General features: G+C 35.7%; 2 protein-coding genes across 2 annotated transcripts in view; both read left to right on the forward strand.

Annotated features, from left to right (window-relative positions):
• LOC135364490 (ankyrin repeat domain-containing protein 26-like) overlaps window positions 1-11,638 on the forward strand; it is a 34,659-nt gene extending 23,021 nt beyond the window's left edge. Inside the window, exons 3-9 of the mRNA XM_064591961.1 lie at window positions 1,000-1,057; window positions 1,168-1,352; window positions 5,194-5,323; window positions 5,630-5,691; window positions 9,048-9,139; window positions 11,444-11,472; window positions 11,566-11,638. Coding sequence (XP_064448031.1) covers window positions 1,000-1,057; window positions 1,168-1,352; window positions 5,194-5,323; window positions 5,630-5,691; window positions 9,048-9,056 — 444 coding nt within the window. The 3' untranslated portion in view covers window positions 9,057-9,139; window positions 11,444-11,472; window positions 11,566-11,638. The remainder of the gene's footprint in view (window positions 1-999; window positions 1,058-1,167; window positions 1,353-5,193; window positions 5,324-5,629; window positions 5,692-9,047; window positions 9,140-11,443; window positions 11,473-11,565) is intronic.
• The window catches only part of LOC129045737 (ankyrin repeat domain-containing protein 26-like), a 116,697-nt gene that overhangs the window by 33,050 nt on the left and 65,936 nt on the right, over window positions 1-17,711 (forward strand). Inside the window, 5 exon segments of the mRNA XM_064590299.1 lie at window positions 9,070-9,139; window positions 11,444-11,638; window positions 13,330-13,346; window positions 15,853-15,933; window positions 17,057-17,605. Of these exon segments, the coding sequence (XP_064446369.1) occupies window positions 9,070-9,139; window positions 11,444-11,638; window positions 13,330-13,346; window positions 15,853-15,933; window positions 17,057-17,605 (912 nt within the window).

The following is a 17,711-nucleotide window of genomic DNA, read 5'->3' on the forward strand; positions in this document are numbered from 1 at the left end:
AGAGAAACAAACAGCATGAGAGGGGAGAGAGTCAGAGTGAGAAGCAGGCTCCCCGCAGAGCCAGGAGCACGATGTGGGACTCGATCCCAGGACTCTGGGATCATGACCCGAGCCAAAGGCAGATGCTTAACCGACTGAGCCACGAAGGCGCCCCATGAGCTCAGAATTTTAGATACAAATTCCTCAACTTTTTTCTTTAACCCCATCTGTGTCTCATTAGATATATCCTTTCAAGGTGTACATTTCTCCTTAGAATTCTCATTACCAATCCTTTCTCCAAGTGGAAAGTTGATGTGTTAGAAACATTTCTTTTTCTCTTTTTTTCTCTGTAGTAATAATTTATAGCTTTCAGGTACTGATAAGGTAAAGGTAAGTGGAAAAAATATTTTTCAGTATATGTAAGTATGATTATGGATATATTATAAACAGAAGTCTCTTAAATTTTTTCAATTACATATTATAAATATATACATTACATATATATTGTAAATATATACATTACATATATATTATAAATATATCTAAAACAGGCTTTCGTTCATAGTATATCCCTAATAACACTGACTTTTCTCACTCTACAATTATTTGTTTATAAATACTGTAGTAAAGAATTTAATTTTTTCACTATAAGGTAAATTGTTGGGGTACAGGTGCCCCTTCAGATCACTATGTTTGTATTCTTTGGATAAATACCTAGTAGTGCAATTGCTGGGTTGTAGGGTAGCTTTACTTTTAACTTTTTGAGGAAGAATTTATATAATAATCAGTTAGGGGTAAGGAAAATAACATTTTGGGACTAGCTATTAAATCTCTCATAATCCTCATCCCAGGAGAAAATATAGGCTTTGTAAATGGCAGAACTGAGATTTGAATCTCCATTTGAATGATTCCAAAACCTGTGTTCTCTGTGTAGTGGTGCTCATTTGATAATGGGGAATATTATAATTATTTTACCAAATGTGATACTTGTAATCCTTAAAACTATTAATTTTTTTCTAGACTGTCCCAAAACCAAACTTAAGAGCGCTAATGAATGCTTCTGAGCAATTCAAGAATGGTAAGCTATTTGAAGACGTGCTATTCACTGATTTTTGCCCATTCTTGTATTATTCAGTAATTCGAAATTACAGATATTTTCATGTTCTTTTTATTTTGTTTTTTACTAAGTGGGAACAAAATGTGGCCTTATAACACTAGGAGGTAGAACTTTATCTGAGCATGATAATTCTGATTATGAAGATGAAAATATAGTTGGACTTCTTTACAAACTACCATTCAAAGCCAATGACTTTTCTTGTCTTGCTTTTTCAAAACCTTCTGTCAAGTCGTTAGCAGGCCATGGTGTTACAAAGGTAAGTTGTTTTGTTTTAAACCTTTTTCCCTATTTTTTTTCACATACCATCCTCTTGATCCTTATAATGAAAAGAATCTTAGGAAAAAACGGAAGTCCTCAAGATCATAAGGGGAAATAATGTAATAACAACAGAGAGGTAAGTACCAGATTGAGATTTATAAAGGTTGGTGGGAGTAAACAATTCTTAGGTATGCCATTATGGAAGGAAAGAATTAGAAAGCAACTGGAAAGAACAGCTAGAGGGATGTGAAGATGAGGGAGGGGGTGGGGGGAAGAATTCATTTAAGAAGGGCAAGATGAATGTAAAGATTAAAGAGTTGAGAGAGATTATTATAAAAAGACAACAGCAGTAGTGAGGCTAAGGGAGAGCAGATACTCTATATTACAAAATATGGTAGAAATTATTTTAAGTGCAAAATAAGAAAACAAAGTCAAGTAATAAAAAAATGCTTAGACTCTTCTGAATGACTTACAGCTGACTTTTATGAAGAACTGGAAGAAAATTTTATCCTTCCATTTAAGTTTAATAAAGTGTGCTATCTTATATTTAATTTAGCAAAACCTGTGTTTATAGATAATGCAAAGTGAAATCTGTTTTAGGCCTTAATCAGATTTATTATGAATTTTGAATTTTTGGCCATTGTCTTTCTTGTGGTTTCTTTCTTTCTTTTTTTTAAGATTTTATATATTTATTTTTGTGAGAGAGAGTGAGAGTGCACGAGCAGGGGGAGGTGCAGAGGGAGAAGCAGACTCCCCACTGAGGAGGGAGCCTGATGTAGGACCCAATCCCAGAACCTTGGGATCATGACCTGAACTGAAGGCAGACACTTAACCAATTAAGCCACCCAGGTGCCCTTTCTTGTGGTTTCTGATTTAACTTCCTGTGTGGTAGAATCTTGGTAGGTTTTAGATCTTTTTGAGACTAAAGAGAGGAAATAAGTAAACATTTAGTCTTTTCATTAATTAAAACTGAAATTTCTGATTATGTAAGTGAGGTTCTTAATCTTTATCCAATAAATGAAATAAATTTTAAGCTGTAACACTCTTAAAGAAAAAATAGAAAATTTTGTTTCTGGATTGTGATTTATAATTTATTTTTAATTGTATCTGCATTTAATAGATACACAGACACACATCAAATGAATGAACTCACAATTTATAGTTTTTTTTCTAGTATGAACTGTTTGTCATTGTAGAATCATAAGGAAGGAAAGGTTGCCAACAGAGTATACAGAATTATTTCTGGAAGATGATTTTTACTTTTTCAAATATCTCCAATAGTAGATACATTTTATATTATTCTCAGGAAACTTTAGTATTCATCGTTGTTAATTTTTGTTTTAGATTTAAAAAATTTTAGTAATCTCTATACCCGACATGGGGTTTGAACTCACAACGCTGAGATTGAGAGTCACACACTCTTTCGACTGAGCCAGCCAGGCGCCCCCATAGTTGTTAAATTTAATATGTGAATTCTTTCATATCTGAAAATCAGAAATACTGGTGATTTGATTTTTTTTTTTTTGTCCCTTTTTTCTTTCCTCCTGTGAATATTGGGTCCTGCTTGATGATCATACATGTATTTGGAGACTTTAAAACCTTCAACTTGGATGATCATGATTATTAATTTTTTAATACTAGATTCTTTCCCCAGTCTTTTAACTACCATCCTATATTCATTGATACGAAATTAGAGCTATTAGTATGCTGTTCACAGTGGAATAAGAAAATCATGTGAATTTTAAAATAGGGTTTTATATTTTTCTCATACATCATAGTAGTACTATGATTTTAAGATGCCTCAAAATTCTATAATCCCATAAGTATTTCTCTTCTACATTTTAAATCTTTTAAAATTCATTTTTAGAAAAGTATTCTTAAACAAAATCTTGAATTGGTGTTTTGCAATTAAATCTTTTTATTAATCTTAAAAATGCTATTCATTACAGAAATTAATACTTGCCTATATATATTTTTTTTTTCTAAATATTTATTTCAGAGAGAGATACAGAGAGTCTGGGGGAGGGTCAGAGGGAGAGGAGAGGGAGAGAAGCAGACTCCCCACTGAGCATGGAGCCTGATTTGGGACTCAGTCTGACAAATCTGAGATCATGACCTGAGCCAAAATCAAGAGTCAGATGCTTAACCAGCTGAGCCACCCAGGTGCCCACTAACTTGCCTTTATTAATAAAAGTCTATCTTCTATCCTTGAAACTAATGTTGAAGTATATAAATGAAATATTGAATCCCATGGTTTCCCCCCCCGCTTTTATTTTTATTCTGAAAATTTCAGAGTTCTGTGTAGGTTTACATTATTTAATTATATCAGGTTAGTATATTTTATAGATATTTATGTTTTATTAACATCATGGCTTTTCCTGTCATTTTTTCCTACTCCAAATATATTTGTGTACAACTTTCTCCTTAAGTCTCCTGGGTGCTTCCAATTTGGTATGTCCCAGATTGAAGACATTGTTTCTGACCCATTCCTCTACCCTGACTTTTTATAATCTGCTTTGTCATTTGTTTTCCCCATCCTAGTATATTGTGCCACTGAAACACTGAAGCAGGAAAAATCCTGGACTGCAAACTTCCCTGAAATTACTACATCCAGGGGCACCTGGGTGGCTTACTTGGTTAAGCATCCGACTCTTGATTTTGGCTCAGGTCATGATCTCAGGGTCCTGGTATCAAACCCTGTTACAGGCTCCATACTGAGTAGGGTGTCTGCTTGAGGATTCTCTCTCTTCCTCTCCCTCTGCCCCTCCCCCTGCACGCACACACACTCTCTCTCTCAAAATAAGTAAATCTTTAAAAAAAAAAAAATCACCACGTCTCTACCTCTGAAACCAGTAATACATTATATGTTAATTAATTGAATTTAAATTAGAAAAAGGGACGCCTGGGAGGCTCAGTCGGTTAAGGGGCTGCCTTCAGCTCAGGTCATGATCCGGGGGTCCTGGGATTGAGTCCCAAGTTGGGCTCCTTGCTCAGCGGGAAGCCTGCTTCTCTCTCTGCCTGCCACTCGTCCTGCTTGTGCTTTCTCTGTCTCTGACAAATAAATAAAAAATCTTAAAAAAAAAAAAGTAAAAAACAAAAAAATCACCACATTCAGTATTTTGTCCCTGCTTACCATTTTTCATATCTTATTATCATAATTCACTCTCTCACGTATAGTTTTGAAATACTCCTCTGGTTTTGGTTCCTTTATGTTCATCTTTACATTGCTGTCAGACCTTTCTACAATATATTTCTGACGATGTAACTCCTCTGCTTATTTAGTGGATCCCCATTACATGAAGGAGAAAGTTCATATTCTATCCTGACACTTGCCTTTTTTGGTTCAGTCCTGATTTTCCAATTATCTCTCTCTATCCCATTCCCAAAAATTGTGTTCCAGTTTTGCCACATTCTGGAGCTGTCGTCACTTACTGCGTTATTTCATACTTCATCCTTTCGCTCATTCTACCTTTTCTAGAATGTCCTTCGCACGCTCCTTGTGCACCTTTCTGTCTTTCAATATACAGCCCTATCTGCAGCATTTCCTGAGCTTCCCATATGCAACTCTTTTCTCCTTTGTGCCTTCACTGTGCTTTATTCACTTCACCTGTAGAACTAGTAAATGATACTCTTCTGTTCTTAATTGTTTTGGTCCATCTCTACCCCTACTAGCATATAGGGCAGTCTCTGTCGTTTATATTTCCAGCTTCTCTCACGATAGTGCCTATGACTTGACAGGTACGGTATGTATTTGTCTTTCTGAGTGAGTGAGTGAGTGAACAAGTGAATTAATGTGATGTTTTCTGAAGTTGGGTTTTTGTTTTGTGTTGTTTTTATAGGAAGGAGAGGTGCAGCCGGCAACTGGAAAAAAGGACAATGGTATTAATATTACTGAAAGTGCTCCACAAGAGCAAACAGTTAATGACCATCTGACTTCTGCTGATAGAGCATACAAAAGTAATAGTAGTGGTAAGTTAGTAAACATCTGTGAATTTTTTTCTATGCTCAAATGCTAGTATAAAGAAATCTGAAAGTATGTAGATCCAGATATGTTATGCATTTCATTAAGATATGTTTCTTTTGCTGTCTTTCTTTTTAAGTATCCCGACTACTACCAACTTTTTCTTCCTGAAAATAATTCAACCCTCTGAAAATCTTTACTGCTATTACTTTTATTTTATTGAAATATTCATGAGTGGGGATAAGCTTGTATATATGTTTAAAATTCATAATAATACATGTTCTCATTAATGTATCTGTGACTGTATTTTATAGTTACGATGTCAGCATTGGGATTAGGAGAAGAGGAAGAAGGAGAATCACCTTGGGATTCTGAGGTACTGTTTTCTTCTTATTATTTTAAAATATAAGCATTGAATGATGTTAAAGCATAAAAGGGATGCTCAGACTTTACTCTGTCATCTCTGCATTTGCCCATAAAAACTATTTCCTTATACTTTTTACCTGTAATTGATAAAATAATTATGTGCTAAATATAATAATACAGCATAATACAGTTCTGCTAATTTGCAAGCTTAACTTAATGAAAGCTGTGTAGTATTATTGCAGAAAACTGAGGTTTAGGAGTGATAAGGAATTAGTTTGCATTTTGAAATTAAGTTATCTAAAAAACTAAAGAATTACTCCAGTCAAACCTATGGCCAGATGTGATTCTGTGGTGTATATGGATGTGCAAAATTCCTGATGAGATCTAGAAAGTTTGGATTATAGATTTTTACAACTTGGAACTTGAAAAGCTAACGTCTGGGACTTGAAAGTATTTTATATATATATATATATATTTTTTTTTAAGATTTTATTTATTTATTTGAGAGAGAGAGAGTGAGTGAGCAGGAGGGAGAGGGAGAGAGAATCTGAAGCAGACTCCCTCTGGGCGCAGAGCCCTACTGATACCAAGAGTTGGACACTCAACTGACTGAGCCATCCAGGGGCCCTGAAAGTATTATATTTGGATTGTCAAGTAGATTTACAAGGAGCATTGGGATTATAATAACAATTTGGTTTAGTGGTGTTTTATTTATTTATTTTTAAAAAGATTTTATTTATTTATTTGAGAGAGAAAGAGAGCATGAGCTGGGGGGGGTGCGGAGGGAGAGGGAGAAGCAGGCTCCCCACTGAGCACATGGGGCTAGATCCCAGAATCGACTGAGCCACCCAGGTGTCCCTGGTTTTGTGGTGTTTTAATAGGTAAAAGCCATTTGGGATCATTAAAATAGTATGCATTGAGTATCTTTGTGGCAGCCATACTTGTAGAAACAAGTATAAAGTAATGATGACCTATTCTAAGGTGACAGACTGTGGAAGGAGGTAAAAAGGGCCTGATCTCTTAGCACAGGCAGGTGCTTCAGAATGGTGCAGGCACCGTATTTGAAGTCAAAAGATATGCTTGCATCCTGGTTCTGTCACTTGGTAGCTGTGGGATGCCAGAAAAACTTGTTTAACCTGTTTGAATGTCAGTGACCTGATTCATAAAAATGGTACTAATACCTACCTCTCAGGTATGTGTAATGAACAAATGTGGTAACAAATGTGAAAACACTTTGTATACTGTAAAGGCTGCTATAGAAATATAGGACAAAAATGATCACAGCAGTATTTAGTGATTTATTAAATATTGAAGACACTTTTTTTTAAATGTGAAGATTTCTGAAGGACAGTAACATAAATGGCAGTAGTGTCCAGAAAAGAATGGAAAAGTTAGAACGGGCAGGTGGATTTCTAAGTTGGGGTATGTTACATTTCAGTGACATTGTATAGGTATACAGTTGACCCTTGAACAGGATGAGTTTGAATTGTGTGTCCACTTACACACAGACTATTTTTTTGATACAGTACAGTAGTGTTAATCTGTTTTCTCTTCCTTATGATTTTCTTAATAAACTTTTCTTTATATTGTAAGAATACAGTATATAATACATATAACACACAAAATGTGTTAATTGACTTTACATTATTGGTAAGGTCAGCATTAGGTTATAATTTTCTCTGACCTTCCATGCTCAGTTTACAGAGTCAATGGCCAAATGAGAATTAAGACGTAGATTAGATCTAGAGAGCATATACGAGGTCTTCTATTTAAATGTTTTGGTTTTTCATTTACATTGTTCCTATTTTTAAGTCTAATTGCTTTTAAAGTAGGAAGTTCAATAGGAGATTAGTAGTTAAGTTTTTGGGGAATCAAAAGTTATGTGTGGATTTTTGACTGCACGGCTGTCAACGCCCTTAACCTTTGCATTGTGTAAGGGTCGACAGTATGTGACTTGGTACTTGAGACCTTCTCAGTGAGGTGATTTTATTTATTTTTTAGAGAGAGAGAGAGAGAGCGTGTGAGAGGGTGGGGAGGGGCAGAAGAAGAGGGAGAGAGAGAATTCCAAGTAGGCTTCATGCTCAGCACGGAGCCCGACATGGGGCTTGATCTCATGACCCTGAGATCATGAACTGATCTGAAATCAAGAGTTGGACACTTAACTGATGCTGCCACGCAGGCACCCCCCTCAGTGAGATTATTTTAAATGTTTTGACCTTAAATACATTTCTGTTATTGAATATCAGCTATGTACCAGGCTGTATAAGTTGAGGGGTTAGGCTGTAGTGGTAGGAGCAGAAAAAATAAGGAAACAACAATCCATTGGTAAGTTACTATAAGTGCTTCATATAAAGAAAATAGAAATGTTAGGTTAGGGAGTTTTGGGGGAGTTTGTAATTAGGATGGGGATGAGAATGGGAGTGGAATTTTTTAGTCAGGAAAGATCTCTCTGAATGTGGCAAGAGCCGCCAAGTGGCAGATGAGAAGGACCAGTCGTGCGAAGGTCTTGGAGAAGGACATTCTAGACAGAGAGAACCATGGATCACATCTATTCATCATTTCACTCTTATGTCTTGGAATGACCAGGAAGCAGGAAGATCCACCCCATTGTCATAATCATTGTTATTGTGTGTAGAAAAGAAAATGTGCATACTAAGATAAGTGCCTGGTACATTTTAGGTAATTAATAAATAAATGTTCTTATTCTTCCCTTATGAAAGCTTACTATACTTTTTGAAGAGTTTCATACCTGTATCTAAAGTTTTTTGCTATTATTTAAATATAATTTCAAGGAAAGTTTTTCTTCCTACTTTGCCATTTCATTCAACCATTTCTCCTATCAATAAAAAGTTCAAGCCTTTGTTAATCTAAATGAAACAGCAGCTACCACAGTGTTCTGTTTATACTCAACATGATATACTCCAAGGTTTCTCATCATGTCAAGTATCTTACTTTAGCACTGAAAAAGTTTCTGCCATTAGGAACAGTTTAAATCCGTAGCAAATATACTTATTAAAGAATTTGTTTAACTACATATTTTTAATGTCCTTTTATTTTGGTGGGAAATGCAAAGGAGAGTTAGGTGTTTTGTTAGTTCCTGTTGAAATGTACATATAAATCAGTCTTTTGTCTATGAAAGTATTTACTCTGGACTTCCATGTTCAGTTTAGAGTCAGTGGGCAAATGTAGATTAAAAGCTACACTTAATCTAGAAAGCATATATGAGGTTTTTAGATGTTTTGGTTTTCAATACATGCTTTTCTTATTTGTAAGTCTGATTGCTGTTAAAGTAGGAAATTCAGATATTTTCTTAGAAAAAGATTAGGAAGTCTTTATGCAGCTCATTTTTGATGTTACTTTTAACAGTATTTCTGAGAGTCTTCTAAAGAAAGACGTTAAACGTTTATTTGGAGCTGCGGATCAGAAAGGACCACGTATATTAAATGAACAAGTAGAAGGTAAGAATTGTATTTTCTTAAAAAGTCACTTGATAGAATGTTAATTTAAAATGGGAATACTGATATGTTCTAATATCCAAAGAAAATCACCTATTAAATGCATAGAAAGGAAAAAGATGTGAAAAGGAGATCAATTGTATATCTTATCAGGGGTCAGCAACAGATTAAATTGAGAGTGCCACTGAAGGAGCTAAATTACTAGTTCCATTTCAAGATACTCTAAGACCTAAGGAACATCAGGAAATAAGAGGAAAAGAGGGAATGATGAGAAAGGCGGAGAGTACCGGGAGTAAATGAAGGACAAAGCAGCTCTTTATAGTGGAAGGTGGTAACATAAAATAATTCTTTTAAAAGAAAGAGCAGAGTATTTGAAATGCAGGAATAATATCAAGTGAGCTTCCAGTACCAACGTTTGTCAGAGTAGTATGCCAAAACTTTTCCACGCTTACGGATTTCCTCACTGTTGGGAAGACATTAAGGACTGGCGTAGCTGATTATGCAGAGCTATGTCCTAGTCAGCTATAAATGTATATGTGTTAATGTCATATAAAATGGTGGCACTTCATAAGATAGTATCATTTAGTGCAAAATAGGAGAATTGGAAGGAAGAAGAGAGCAGGGTCAGTTAGGGGGAGATCAAGGAAGCTTTAGCCCTGATAAAAAGTCCATTAGAAAGTTTATGACTTTTTTTTAAATTTTATTTATTTATTTGACACAGAGAGAGACAGCGAGAGAGGGAACACAAGCAGGGGGAGTGAGAGAGGGAGAAGCAGGCTTCCCGCCAAACAGGGATCCCAGTGTGGGGCTCGATCCCAGGACCCTGAGACCATGACCTGAGCTGAAGGCCAGACGCTTAACAACTGAGCCACCCAGGCACCCCGAAAGTTTATGACTTTTAATACATTTTCAGTTTTGGAGAATCGATAGTGACGAACTTGAGGCTTTTTCTAGAAGGTTCAGTTAAGGTAAAGGAATGTGGCAACAGACTCAGTGTGGGCCAGAATTTCTCAAATTTTAGTGAATCATCTGAGACCTTGTTAAAAATGCACATTGTGAGCAGCAGGTCTGGGATTCTGCATTCTTTCTTCTCAGGTGATGTTAGTGTTGGTGGTCCTTGGGTCATGTGCTCCATAGCAAGGATGTAGACTTCTCTTTAGAGAAATCTGGAAGGGCCATTGGATAGTTCAAGACATAATAGGATCAAGGAAAAGCATTATTTTCTTTTTATTGCTGAGCATGTTTTTAGCTAGAGGGGAGCAAGGAGATGCAGAAATAGAGGTTATAGATGTAAGATACTACTGCTAAACAAAGAGGAAAGAAGTGGTGGAGATAATCCGTAATAAAAGGGATGTAAAAGCAGAACAATCAAGACCATAGATCCAGAAAGTACTTTTTTTAAAGATTGATTTATTTATTTTAGGGAGAGAGAGCGAGCGAGCGAGCGACCAGGGCGAGGGGCAACGGGAGAGGGAGAGAATATCTTTAAGCAGACTCCCTGCTGAGCCTGGAGCCCGATGCGGGGCTCAATCCCAGGACCCCGATATCATGACCTGAGCCGAAATCAAGAGCCAGACACCCAACCGACTGTGCCACCCAGGCGCCCCCAGAAATTACTTTTGAAGAAGGTGGATAGTGAAGGGAAGGAGGGAAGAAAGAAAGGCATGTTAGCTAGGAAATTTTGGAGTTGATGAGGAAACTCGAGAGAATTCACTTTAGATGGCTTGAGTGTATTTGCACTAAAACAGATTAAATTATAGCTGCTCCGTAAAGAATACTGAAAGCAGATGGAGTGCTAAACTTGGGGTAAAACAGCCACTCATTTATCCTCCTCAGATCTATGGGACATCAAAGATCTCTCTTCTATTGGTATTCATTATTCCAATGAGATTAATTTGAATATGGAAGCTTTGGCTGTTTTTGTTTTTTTTTAAGATAGCTAATTTTTTTATATGATAGCTGTTTCAGAAAAACCGTTTAAAGACTAACATGATCTACCAAATCAAACTAATTTTGGAAACCAAAGCGATTATAGGGTTCATTCCCTAAATGCTACAATTGTTATTATCAGTAAGTATGACACTGAATACATATATTTGCATTTTTTTTCAATATTTATGCTGGGTTCATATTTCTCTCTTGTCGCTGTCCGAACCCACCTTCCTATCTCCAGAAACAGAACACCAAAACCTAATGTAATCATTTTCAGAGCCAAGCATGAGGATTCAGCTTAGTACTAACTGCATGAATGTTTAGTTGCCTTTCACGTTTACATATAATTAACTGTATGTCCATTTTGCCTTTTAGATTCTCCGAAAAGATATCCTTACGTGAAGGTAAAACTTTTATATTTTTATTTTGAATTTTTAACTACCGATTGTATGAAAGGTCCATCATGTCTTAATCATATTGTTTCAATACCCATTCAGCCTACCGTTGAAGTGAAAGATTCTGTTCCTAAGAAAACAGTAGAAGTCAAGGAAAAACAAACATCCAACTCAGGTAAATTTTACAATGCAAATTTAACAGTGGAAAGAAGTAGACTAAAATATTTGAAATGCTCACAGTCTTCTTATTCTGAATTTTTTTTTTTTTTTGGTGGCAAATTTAACTGAAGGATTTGACCTAAGCAAGGTAGATACCACTGTTGATACCCATGTTTGAACAAAAGATATTTATAAACATAAGAAAAAGAGATTTTTAAAATGTAAGCTTTAGCTGTAGTTTCCACTTTTATGTTTTGAAATCCTGAAGTTCCCAGTTTGGAATCCCATTACTTCCTTGGGATTCCCAGAAGTTAATTATTAGACTCTCAGATTTTTCCAGTGTTCACAATGTTTATTTCAATTCTGACCTTTCCCTACAGTAAAGCTTCACTTGCTAACATGTCAATTGTGTTTTAAGTTTATTTCTTCTCAGTGTTATTATGTTGATCATCTTAAGCCAAACAGATGTTCTGAGTAGCGGACTCTGTGTGTGTGTGTGTGTGTGTGTGTATGGTGTCTTTGATTATTAAAACTGCGGGAAGTAATTAGTTCTATCCTAATATTTGGTGGACACAGTCTTTTAAAACCATAATTCTGAAACTTATTGGCCTTAGGGTCCTTTTATGCTATTTAAAAATTATTGGGAATTCCAAAGAACTTCTGTTTAAGTGTTGATATTTACCATATTAGAAATTAAAACAAGCATTTAAAATACAAGCATACACGATCATACATTCTTAGCCGTTAGAGCTCTGATCCACTAATCATGCGAGTTGTGATACTATCACATATCCTATCTTTAGAAAACTTTACTATACACTTAATAAGAGAATGAGAGTGAAAATATCAAATAACATTTAGCATTATTGAATGGATGGATCTTGGAACTCCGGGGATTCTCAGATGACATGGGAGAACTGTTTTAAACCATGTACAGATTTCATGGATACAAAATGATAGAGGGGCCCTTGTGGTGAGATGGGCATTAAGGTTTCATTTCTGCATTTCTTGCCTTTTTCTTTCCCTTGTCTTAAGAGGTTTAAATCAGACAATCTTGTTTAAAAAAAAAAAAAAAGGAAAGTATTTTTGTTATATATTCATTTTCTGTTTCATGGCACTGTAGTTTTTGGATCTAGCGTGGACTGAGACTGACTGTGTTTTTACATGGAAATGATTAGATCACCCGAGGCTTTCATTTCTCACATAAATTTATGATGTTTGTCCAAGGCTTAAAAATTTCTGAAGATAGGGATGCCTGGGTGGCTCAGTCCATTGAGCGTCTGCCTGTGGCTCAGGTCATGATCCCAGGATCCTGGGATTGAGTTCCACATTTGGCTCCTCGCTCAGTGAGGAACCTGCTTCTCCCTCTGCCCCTGCTGCTCCCCCTGCTTGTGCGCTCTCTCTGTCTCTTCTTCCTCTAACCAAAGGAACATCTGAATAAGAATTATGAGAAAGTAATTTCCTTTGGGCTAGTTTTTAGCATTCACTTGAGAGTAGGTAGCAGGATTATATTTAGAACTTTGGGACCAGTGGGGAATACTAGGTAGAGATCTAAAGATTGCTTACTCAAAACATAGTTTCTTAGCTTTATTTTGTAGCTCTAAATTCACAAGTATTGGTCAAGCTATATTCATTGTAACTAAAGAAAGCACCTTCCCAAATCAAATATTAAAATATTTCCTATGTTCTGTATGACTTTTGTTTTAGAGTTGGCTTTCCCAGCAGTAATGGGAATAGTTGAGAATTAACTATATAGTATCATCTTCTCAGCTATGTATGCATAGTCCATCTCCTTGTTTTATTATTTTTATTTTATCTCTTTAGAGAGAGAGAGATGGGGGAGAGAGGGAGAGGGAGAGAGAGAATCCCAAGCAGGCTTCACGCTCAGCACAGGGTCTGATGGGGGGGCTCAGTTTCATGACCCTGAGATCATGACCTGATTCTAAATCAAAAGTTGGACACTTAACTCACTGAGCCACCCAGGTGCCTCTTTATTATTATTATTGTTATTTAAAATTTTTATTGATTTGAGAGAGAGGGAAATTGAGAGAACGAGTGGGAGGAGTGGCAGAGGGAGAAGCAGACTCCCAGCTGAGGAGGGAGCCCGATGCGGGACTTGATCCCAGGACCGTGGGATCATGACCTGAGCTGAAGGCAGCCGTTTAACTGACTGAGCCACCAGGCACCTCCCTTTGTTATTTTTAATAAATAAATGGAATATGGGTTTTAAGGAGCACTATATTATTTAAAAATAATATATGGAAAGTCAATTTTAATTCTACTAAGATACTCTGTCTATTGATTAACCACATCTAATGTGTCTCTACTTAATGTACCAGTTCATTCCATGCCTTTTATCAGTCATTGATCAGGTCTGTACTAATAAATCATACAATATTTTTTTCACCCCTGTAGTTTTATGTTCTTTCTTTCCTTGTAGAATTAACACTGTATTTTCAAAAGATTTTCAATTATCTCCTAGAGTAATGCGTACAGGCAATAAATCCAAAGTTATTTACCTATATAAGTGACTTGTTTGCTGTTACTTCTTCATGAGCTTGGTAGATCCAAGAAGTAGGACTTTTAAAATACCTACAGGCTCCTGTAACAAAGGAAGATCTGAAACACAAATTGTAAATACAAGCAACTTAAAACAGTTCATGTAGATTGTTTTTCTTCTCACTTGATGCCTCTTATAAAGTAATGAGCAAAGTTAGTCTCTAGGGACCTAAGATTGTGTGTTTATTCATTTAATACAGATTTATACTGTACTGTGCCCTGATCATTTTATAGCCTCAATATTTCTGGAACCATTCTGTCAGTGCAGGTGTACTTCATCTTTATTTTGCCTTACTGCCTTCTAATTCATCTCCCATCTTTTATTACAGTGCCCCTCAAATTCATCCCTCTCCACACATTTAGAGTGATCTGTCTCAAATGTAAATATGACTATGAACCACTGTTGAAAATATATTTGTGTCCAGGTATCTTAAAATTACATATAAAGCTTTCATAATCTTGACTTCTTATTAGATCCCTGTATTTTAGACAAATATTTACCCTGTTGTGTGCTTCTCTCCCTTTTAGACAAATATTTACCCTGTTGTGTGCTTCTCTCCCTTGTCTTACTACAGCCTTGCATACTCTCCCCGTTTTCCTCCCTCTAACCCCTTTGAATCTGGCTGACCTCACTGTTTTCAGTTTCAGTTCAGGCATTATCTCCAGAAAAACCATTCCTGACACCTTTTATCTACATGCTTCTTTAAACCTGGGTGCTTAGCACTTACGGGAAACTCTGTAAATAATTACTGAGTAAAATAAAGACAGTTTACACAGAGATGACTTAAGGGATTGCCCCATACAGGGGCACCTGGTTGGCTCAGTCAGTTGAGTGTCCAACTCTTGATTTCGGCTCCGGTCATGACCTCAGAGTTGTGAGATCGAGCCCCGCGTGGGGCTCAGTGCTGGGCTTGGAGCCCCGTCAAGATTCCCTCTCTCTCTATCTGCTCCTCCCCCTCTCCAAAAAGAGAGGGAGAGTGAGAGAGATTGTCCCATACAGTCCAGGAGCAAAATAAGAGTTATATAAAGAAGTAATTTACAGTTCAGGTGGTGAAGATACACTAGAAAAATCGGTAAAGTACTAAGGTAGCCCTGAAGAAAGAGACACCTATTCATCTGGGGAAGAAGAGCCATAATCAAGGGTGACTTTACATAGCAGTCTGTGTCCTAAAAGATGTGAGGAAATTTATCAAGTAGTAGAGGAAAACATTTCAGGCATGTTTACACTCATCAGGGACATACACCCATAGGAAGGTTGTACACTAATAAAGGCATAAAAAATACTAATAATTTTGGAAGCCATGAATAATGTTGTAGTTGAAGCTTTGGGTGTTAAGAGGTGCTGTTACAAGGTAAAGAACAGTCTGTTGTGATTTTATATGTTTCTGCTGCATTATAAAATTTTGTTTCTGATTGTTTTGTTCATTGATGTTAGGTGGATGAACTTGTGAATGAATCTTTGAGATGTTTGTATGTCTTTAACCTGGTGACATTTAGTATTTCCCAAATGGTTTGTTGAAGTTTTCTATAATTAAAAGTATTTCTTAAAGTAAATATTCAGCTAAAGATTAAGTTTAAACTATCAATAGATAAAATGTTATTTTCTATTTTTAAGAAGGTTATAGCTTTTATCTAACCATTCTAAGTAGTCCATTTTAACTAAATATATAGATTTGCCAGCAGAATGAATTAGAAATGACATCAGAGGAAGAGCAAAAAAGACTTGATGAAAGTGAAAATAACCACCTACAGGTATGTAAAAAGTTAAATTTAAATTTCCAATTTTATATTGTTTTTCCTGCTTTAATAATGTAACATAGTTCAAATGAAATGATCTTTTGAATGGACATATTGAAGTCAATAGATTATAATTTAAAATTTAGTTTTTATAAAATCTTACAAGTTACAAAACTTAAAATATTGTTTGAATTTCTGTAACTTATAGCTAAACTTCATCCTTGGAATTGAGATAAAAAAAATTCCTGAATATTGTTTGCTTCTTCACATTTTTATAACTTTTTATGCGATAAAGAAGGTAACATCAAATATTGAATCATATGTTTAAGCAGTTGAAATTATGAGCAGTATAATAATGATGACTAGTGACTTAGATTCGTGTAGAAGGAGTAATTATTCTCAGTGGTTCAAAATGTGCAGTTCTGTATTGCCAGTCACTGATGCCAAGATAAAAGATTTATTTTGCCTTGTGATCTCTGTGTAGTTGACTTCAGAGAGCGGGGTCATAAAATCAGCACAATTGCCTATTGTAGAATCACACCTTCCAGGGTGGGACCTTTGTAGTTGGGCAATAAACAATAACTTTTTCAGTTATTTCATTTCCGCATAGGAAATCAGTAAGTATTATTAACATTTTTCTTATCCACTCTCAGTGGACATTATATTAGAGCTGTATATAAGCAGATAATTATAGTGATATATAACACTATCATAGTATATAATTTGACTTAAGATTTAGGAATTTTCTTTCTGATTGATGTTAATTGATTTTGATTCCTAATAATTTAAAATTTGCCTATTCACTAGTTATTAATCTTTAAAGAAAACCCTCAAATGCACTGAAGGGGCTCACTATTTAAGGTATGGTGAGATAAAATGCTTTTAAGTTTGTAACATTAAAAATAATCTGATTCATTTTTTGGTAGATGTAACATGTAATGAATTGTTTATTTCAAAAAAAAACTAACAAAGTTAAGTTTATGGATTTATGTTTTTCTTTTGTCTTAAGCCAGGGCAAGTTATTTGTCACTTCTTTGTTACAATACAGTGACTTGGGAGCAGCTTAACATAGATTAAGAAATTTAACAGTTAAATTTTAATTTTCTAATTTTTCTTTGTCCATACTTGATTACTTAAGGATAAAGGTACTTCACAAACATGTATCCTGGCAGAAAAGACACGTGAAAATCAAACCCAGCAAATTAACGTTCCACTTTTGCATCTGCAAAAAAAGTCTCGAGAACCAGAAATGAATAAGAAATGTGATAGAAAGGATAATATATCTGTATATTCAGAACATCCTTCTGTGCAAAAGCGTGAGGAAATCTCGATCAAACAAGGCAAATTAGTGTGGAAAAATAATCTAAAACACATCACCAGTGAGTTAAAGCGGACGTTTGGTGAAACTTGTGAAAAACACAAAATTGCTCCTTATCCTAAGGAAGAGTCACCACGTGGTAACTTTAAAGAAGGAGCAAACTTAATGGAAATACCTTCTAACTTGACAAATGATAGACTTGATTGTGAGAAAAAGGATATATTTGCAGTGCCTGTCCCTCTAGTAGTTCAGGCATTTCCTGAACAAAAAAAGTCTAGTCTCACATATGCTTGCCAGGCATCTTCTGATTTTTCTTTAAGTGAAAATAAATCAGACTGTGAAAATGATAACAAACCAGACACTGAGCATGTTTTTAACAAAAATAAGAGTTTTAAAAGTGATACAGAGGGCGCCTGGGTGGCTCAGTTGGTTAGGCGACTGCCTTCGGCTCGGGTCATGATCCTGGAGTCCCGGG

Source organism: Mirounga angustirostris, unplaced genomic scaffold (genome assembly GCF_029215605.1).
Source record: "Mirounga angustirostris isolate CCGP_5_RB_7025 unplaced genomic scaffold, mMirAng1.0.hap1 SCAF_5, whole genome shotgun sequence".
In the NCBI taxonomy this organism is placed as follows: domain Eukaryota; kingdom Metazoa; phylum Chordata; class Mammalia; order Carnivora; family Phocidae; genus Mirounga; species Mirounga angustirostris.